The sequence below is a fragment of the Ciona intestinalis genome, chromosome 3, assembly GCF_000224145.3.
Source record: "Ciona intestinalis chromosome 3, KH, whole genome shotgun sequence".
Taxonomy (NCBI): domain Eukaryota; kingdom Metazoa; phylum Chordata; class Ascidiacea; order Phlebobranchia; family Cionidae; genus Ciona; species Ciona intestinalis.
The window spans coordinates 6,165,332-6,172,302 of record NC_020168.2 but is presented as its reverse complement, the minus strand read 5'-3'; the positions used below and the strand labels follow the sequence as shown (position 1 = coordinate 6,172,302).

Below are 6,971 nucleotides of genomic sequence, written 5' to 3'. Positions count from 1 at the left end.
TCGCTGGTCACCTACAGTGTCGCAGAGTGTGCCGTGGTTCCAGTATTTTAACGCGTGTTTAGTTTGCCTGTGTGTTTTAGTCGCCACCCTTGCGTCCTTGTTGGTTTGGTAATAACCTCGCGCTAACTTACGAGTGAAGTGTGTGGTAACCTATATTTGTACAACTGAAAGCCGTTTGGGAATACAGAGCACTCTGCAGGCGCGCATTGCTACATCCCACCTTTATGCAATACATTGCTTAAATGCATTAGGCCTAATGATCAAATCAAATACAACGACCATTTCCCGTTTATTGAGTTTATTTAAAAGCACCAATTACTGTTTACTGCAATTTCGTATGCATTAAAAGTACATAAATTGGTATGTTAGTTAAAAGTTGTTCAGTGTGCTGTGTGCATTTACATTATGCCGTTTCAAATGCAATAGAATGAAATATTAACATGCATATTCTTTTAATCTACTAAATAAGTACTTAATAATTCTGCCTAAATACGTATTTGGGAAACAAAGCACCTAAATTTGTAAAATATGCACTAAACCTTTTTGTGAGCACCTACCTATGATAAAAATAAATATTCAACGTATACTCAGAACTTAAAGCGCTAAAAATTACATTGGTAATACAGTTATGTTTTCATATTTCATGCTTCAAGACAATTGTAAAAAAAATTGAAGATATCTGGTTATATAAAGTACACCTTATAGTAGCATGATGGGTCTTTGATTACTTTTCTATCACCATCGCACCCTGAGAAGGCTTGGTAATGAAGAAAGTGGCGTTTCCCGAGTATTTTGCCTAAAAAATTAAAACATGTAGAGCCTTGGTACTCCTGCTCTATCCAGCATATACCAACCAACCTGCATATGTGAGACAACCGCTTCCACTTTGTCAGTTTTAACGAGTGTGACTGTGCATCCACCAAACCCACCGCCCGTCATGCGGCTTCCGTACACGCCAGGACATTCAAGTGCACTGTCAACCAACTCATCTACCTCGTTACAGCTTACTTCATAATCATCTCTGAGAACAATAGACAAATTTTCAATTGTTGACACAAACAAAGAAATAATTTCTTTCACCAATTCCACATAACTCAACCCTTTCCACTGTTATAGGGTTGCAAGAGAGACTAGAAAGTTAACGTAACAAAAAAATACTATGTGTGCTCCATGGGCAAAAATTGTTACAAAGACAAAAAGACCCACCGGAGTGAATTATGGCTTTCTATCATCAGTTCACCAAACAATTTGTAGTTTCCGAGTTTAAGAGCATCAGCTGCATCCATCGTTCGATTTATCTCTCCAATCACATGTCTTGCTCTTTGAAATGTAATGTTATCCATTTTATCTTTATGGTCTGCATGTAAAAATATAAATTGCATGACTAATATGTATAAAAGTAGTCATTTAATCGTTTTACACAATGACATACAACAACCTCAAGTTTTACAATGTATGAGTAATAATAACATGTTCTCTGCTAATTAACGCAGACACATCTTAAACTTTAAAATGAAGTAACATTTTTACCTTCCAAGTTTTTCATTGTAGCTTTGCGGAGGCTTTTCACTTTCATAATCTCAGCAGCCGCATAACATTGTCGTCTTCTATCAGAATATTCACTTCCTGTGAGTTCGTGTCGAACATTTGAGTTTGTCACAAGAACAGAAACATCTGGATCATCAATTGGTATCAGGGTGGACTCCATGGATCTGTTGAAGTAGGTTTAAAACGACAGTGAAAAATATGTCCGGGTAAATCATCAGTAACGTTTAGCTTCAACACCCGGTCAGGTTCATGCAGTAGGGGAGTTAGAGAAATAGGCAACTCTGGCCTAAATCTCGGGTTCAATGGCCAGTTGCATTGCAGGACCTTACCAATGTAGTTTAAGATGAAATATCTTTTTAAATATTAGCTTAACTGCACTTATTTAAAGGTTTTATAAATGGGAATTTACAAATTTTAAAATTATACAATTATGCATGATTTAAATAAGGCAATTGTTTTTTTAAATACATTTGTTCCTACAGTTTCTGTTAGAATACCTGCAGTCTATAAGCAGGCCATGACCAGCTTTACCCATAACGGATATGAACTGATCCATTATCCCGCATGGCATGTTTGCAAACTTGTGTTCAGCTGATTGACAAGACAAGGCTTTGGTTTGAAGAACTGGTGCAGAGACTACAGAAAGCAGGTTGAAGTCATATTATGTTTGGCACAGCGGGTATACACCGGCCTCTAGAGTCTAGACCAGGGGATACGGGTTCGAAGCTTGGTGCTGCCACCATTGTCGGCTTATGTGATACATACAAAATAAAGATTTCAAAAAATATTTACCCTCAAAGTTACACATATATGGTTACATAATTATGCAAATAATATATAAAAACATAACACATATCTTATCGTAACTTTTGATACTTACTAGAGCATAAAAAAGTTCTAAATTACAGAAATACAAGCACGTGTAACCTTCTGTTATTGCTTCAAGGAAGGTATACACAGCAACTTCTAATGACGCAGAACTTGACACTCCACCTCCAACTGGAACGCTGTTTACCAACACAGCTTTGAAACCAGGAATGGAAGCCACTGCAATTATGTATAAGGTAAAGTTGTTACACTTGGTTAAGTTATAACAATATATTCTTTTGGGCAAGAATGAATATAAGGTAAAACTGCACCATTTCTTCTACTTAGTTAAGTAAAATATAAACTTATTCATTTGGATGAGAATTAATACAGTCATACATATATAGCATACAATGACAATGAGACATCACAATTAAATATATTTTCAGGCACACAAGTTCTGAACATGCATACAGAATGCACATTAAAAAATCCTTACAATTAAAGCATTGGACCACCCCTTTTACATAATTCGCCCATGTTGGCTTTCCAGGTGTAAGGGGTAATCCAGGTTTAGGAGATTCAAACTGAACAACTCTAGGTTCGTCCGTTGTTTGAGCAGTGGTTGCCACGGTGATTTGGGAAGATGATGAATCAATACACCCCGCCATGATGGTAACCAAAGGCAGTGCCTAGTTCAATTATTAACTTGATTAAAAATTGGTTGAATAGTGATATATATAATTATAAAACTGTATAAATAAATAATGGCGGCCATTATGTAGTTTTTAAATTGTTAAACTTTATTTTGCACTGGTAATGAATCCTCCAGTACAAAGCAGAATAAGCTGGTGGAAAGTGCATGAGGTTGGTTGTTAGGGGGTTATTGGTTAGCAAATAAAAGCGATTCTTTACTAAGATTCTTTACTGGCACCCTTTATTTTTGGTTAATAAATTTAACAGTACTGTTTTATTGCTATAAACATTGTAGTTTTACAAGTTTTCCACATTAGTGATCTACCAACAGTGTATGTTTTGTTGGAATAGAACATCATCTTACCATTGGAAAAACAAATCCATCGTTGTAATCAGTATGTTCTCCGATTAAATTTACTCGGCCGGGTGCACAAGTAACAACGGTTGGTTCATATCCCGGGAATTGAGCGGTGAATTCGGCCTTGGCTCGCTTCACCAATTCAGAAATAGATGGGATCGCACTTAATCCAGTCATTTTTATTTCAACCACTCGCCTGCAGACCAATGTAACCTAAACGAGTAAAACGTAAACAAACAAATGCCACGAAACCACATGGGTGAACTCCCATAATAAATCTTTCTGCATAAACATCGTATATTACAAGAGACACGCCCCCCCTCCTAATTAATGGGCACGTACTATAATTTAAATATAATTCTTTACAATTCATTATCTGGTTATTATATCGGTATAATATGATGTTTACCCACGAGGTAAAAATCATTGAATTAAAACAACCACTTCAAAGTTTGACAATAAATACCTGCACAACTATAAAGCGGGTTAGATGTGACACCAAATAAAAAGAATTTATATTAATATTATTCTGCAACTTGTCATTAATCTATTGAAATTAACGGGTTTTGCTGGTTTCTGTGCCACATAAACAACAATATTAACTTTTACCGTAATAATGTCGCACTGTTTTTAGGTAACTTGTAAATTTTATTTAAATTGTAGAATCGTACATCTATAGCGTTATGTTTCAAGCCACGGTTTGTTCGTGCGGTCTGCGACGTAGCTCATTGATGAATTAGGAATCACTCGCTTTTGAAAAAAGGAGACCTTTTGTGCAAAAAAAGGTCGTCGAACGTTGGGTAACTACCGACTCCTAATTGGGAGCAGACTATGTTATTTTCATCGTGTACAACAGCCTTGCTACCTCTCCATTTTTGTCTGTTTTGTTTGTTAAAAGAATACTGTGATTTAATTTTTTCTGCACTGCTAAGCTTCGGTATGGTGGAAAAGGCAGTTAAAATTGTTTTAGTTATCTGCGTTTTCTGGACAGTTGTAATTGGCGAAGGTAAAGTGCTTAGTTTAAATATTATGAAAATACAGGCACTATTTTAAGCACTGCAATTAATTTTATGTGTTGATATGCAGACGCACCTCATCCGTGCGACAGAGTATGTCAATCCGAAAGCACAAGGGTGTGCGAATACAATTTTACCGTAGAGTGGTAAGCATAGACGTCCATTTATAGTTTGTAAGTATAAGAACGCAAATGTATTGTGCCATCAGGTATTCAACGTTGTCGAAGGCCTGCTTTGAATGCCCGTTTGTTGAGTCGGACTGTAGTAGACCACAATGCGTTGCCGCTGACGGCCATCCTCGCGCTATTACTGTTGTCAACCGAATGCTTCCGGGTCCTTCTATTACTGTGGGTGTTTTATTTGCCGAGTCGTCAACGCAAGCAAAAAGCAAATAACGTTCAATGCATCCAGGTGTGCGAGAGCGATCGTGTTGTTGTCCGAGTGCATAATCGCTTAGATAATGGGGAAGCAACCACTATACATTGGCATGGTATGTCACAGCGAGGTACGCCGTGGATGGACGGGGTTCCAATGCTAACTCAGTGCCCAATTCCACCACAGACAACTTTTGTGTATAACTTCACAGCTACACCTGCTGGTAATTCATTCGTTAAAAAATTTCCCTTCGTGTGAGTTACAAAACATTTAGAAATAAACATAGATATATTTGATGTCAGGTACCCATTGGTGGCACGCACACGTTGGCTTCCATCGCTCAGATGGTGTGTTTGGTAGCTTTGTAGTGAGAAAACCTGATGCTAGCAATCCGCACTTTGGGGCTTATGATGACGGTTAGTGGTAGTTTCTATAAGCGTAATATATTTATAATGTCAAGTGTTTTCGCTGTCATTTTAAACCGTGAAAATCCTATATGATAATTTATAACACGCACGCGTTTAATTGATATGCTTGTGACGTCAATTTTTCATACTTTGTAGTTTTACAGACGAACACACGATTTTAGTTGGCGACTGGCTTCATCAAACTACCATGGAAAAATACATTCAACATCACCATTCAAATGGGAATAATAAAGGAGAAGGCATGCTAATCAACGGAAAAGGGGAATATACTGTAAGAGCGCGCTATATGGACCTACATTGGTATTTTCGAGAGTTAGCATGTACGATTGCAACATATAGTAGAGTAGAGGGAGATGGGACAATCTTTCATTCTATTTTCTCGTCCCATTTAGTACTAAACAAAAAATACAAAAAAAGTATAATAAAACCGTATTCTCACGACTCCGGTAGACCGTTGTTAATTGTTTAAAACACGAACAAGATATTTAGAAATTATGAGCTAAAGGTGTCCCATCTTCCCCAACCATACTATATGTATGGTTAGCATCTAATAACAAAACTATACACACATACTAATATATGCTTAAGCATCCTTTAATGCTTGGCCTTATACTTTGACTTTACCCGCCCTTTTAAGATACGTTTCTATGATGCCTTTACTCTGCGTTTAATAAACCACGGCCATAACAGTTTCCACCCACAAAGTATAACTTCTCATTGTAAAACATCTTATTTATTTTTCCTAACCGCCATACATACGTCTACGACCCACACAATACAGTATATAAGTCACAATGCGGCGTAATTACAATTCTATGAATAGGAACTACCGGGCGACGCTTTTATTCTGTAACCAAGGGAAAGATTGTGTCATTGTTGTTTTAAATTAGCTTCCGAACTTTGTTGGCTGTAGCCGCACTTTTAAACTGATAACTTGTGTGCACATGCTTAAAAAATAAGGGGATATTATATTCGTACTTATTAAAAATCGCTCTTAGCTTATATATGAGCCCTGAAAAGTACGTTAGTCTGTTCTATATGAGTTAGTCCTTACGGCATTGCATGCTAAATATGGGGTACATGTGGGATTGAAAAAGAAGTTTTCTTAAGTATAAAATTGGTTGGGGTAAGATGGGACAATTTCAATTCTGTTTTCTCGTTTCATTTGGTGGTAAACAAAGAACATTCGAAGAATTATAAAACCAAAATCCACGACTCTCATGAACAATAGGTAATTGTTTAAAGCACGATTAGGATGTTTAAGTAATATTTGGTAAAGGTGCTGTTCCGTCTCAATTCACAGTAGATATACAATGTTTATTAATAAGTTGTCTGTCGGGTGTCACGCTTTTATCTAGTCTAGACTCTAAAACATTATTTTGTTCTTTTTTTCATCAATAAGCGTGTTTTAACAACTGTTATTTGTTTTACCGTTAACACCAGTCTTTTCGTTTTGTTAACCATTACGTTCTTCGAAAAATAGAGTGCGTTTGCGATATGGTTTATATAACCCAACAAGTACCAACTTTTTATTGCACAAAACAACGAATTCGACACACTCGCAAACATATTTGTAAGGTAATAGAACCTTATACACAACTTAAGCTCAAAAAATGAATGTGTAAAACAGTTCAATAATCTTAACTATGTCATGAAACTCGTAACATCGACAATGAGTATATATGATTTCATTTGTTTGAAAAGTTTTATAATTCCTCCTTTACTTCGTCGTACAACTCATCG

The 6,971-nt window shown here is 36.5% G+C and overlaps 2 protein-coding genes across 4 annotated transcripts in view; one reads left to right on the top strand and one right to left on the bottom strand.

Annotated features, from left to right (window-relative positions):
* Nucleotides 1-272: 272 nt before the first annotated feature.
* On the bottom strand, nucleotides 273-3,637 carry LOC100177329 (galactokinase-like). The gene is made up of 8 exons (XM_002125793.4): nucleotides 3,416-3,637; nucleotides 2,855-3,047; nucleotides 2,476-2,595; nucleotides 2,046-2,184; nucleotides 1,531-1,712; nucleotides 1,207-1,357; nucleotides 859-1,021; nucleotides 273-796 (listed from the first exon to the last, which is right to left on the bottom strand). The coding sequence occupies exons 1-8, from the start codon at nucleotides 3,584-3,586 to the stop codon at nucleotides 725-727; spliced, it is 1,191 nt and encodes a 396-aa protein (XP_002125829.1). The 5' UTR covers nucleotides 3,587-3,637; the 3' UTR covers nucleotides 273-724.
* A 421-nt stretch (nucleotides 3,638-4,058) lies between these two features.
* LOC100178857 (laccase-2-like) overlaps nucleotides 4,059-6,971 on the top strand; it is an 8,272-nt gene continuing 5,359 nt past the window's right edge. Inside the window, exons 1-6 of one of the 3 annotated variants that reach the window (XM_026833568.1) lie at nucleotides 4,059-4,415; nucleotides 4,496-4,571; nucleotides 4,634-4,772; nucleotides 4,837-5,023; nucleotides 5,103-5,216; nucleotides 5,372-5,499. In XM_026833568.1, coding sequence (XP_026689369.1) covers nucleotides 4,241-4,415; nucleotides 4,496-4,571; nucleotides 4,634-4,772; nucleotides 4,837-5,023; nucleotides 5,103-5,216; nucleotides 5,372-5,499 — 819 coding nt within the window. In that variant the 5' untranslated portion in view covers nucleotides 4,059-4,240. The remainder of the gene's footprint in view (nucleotides 4,416-4,495; nucleotides 4,572-4,633; nucleotides 4,773-4,836; nucleotides 5,024-5,102; nucleotides 5,217-5,371; nucleotides 5,500-6,971) is intronic. The other 2 variants (XM_026833565.1, XM_026833567.1) reach the window with 2 other exon arrangements.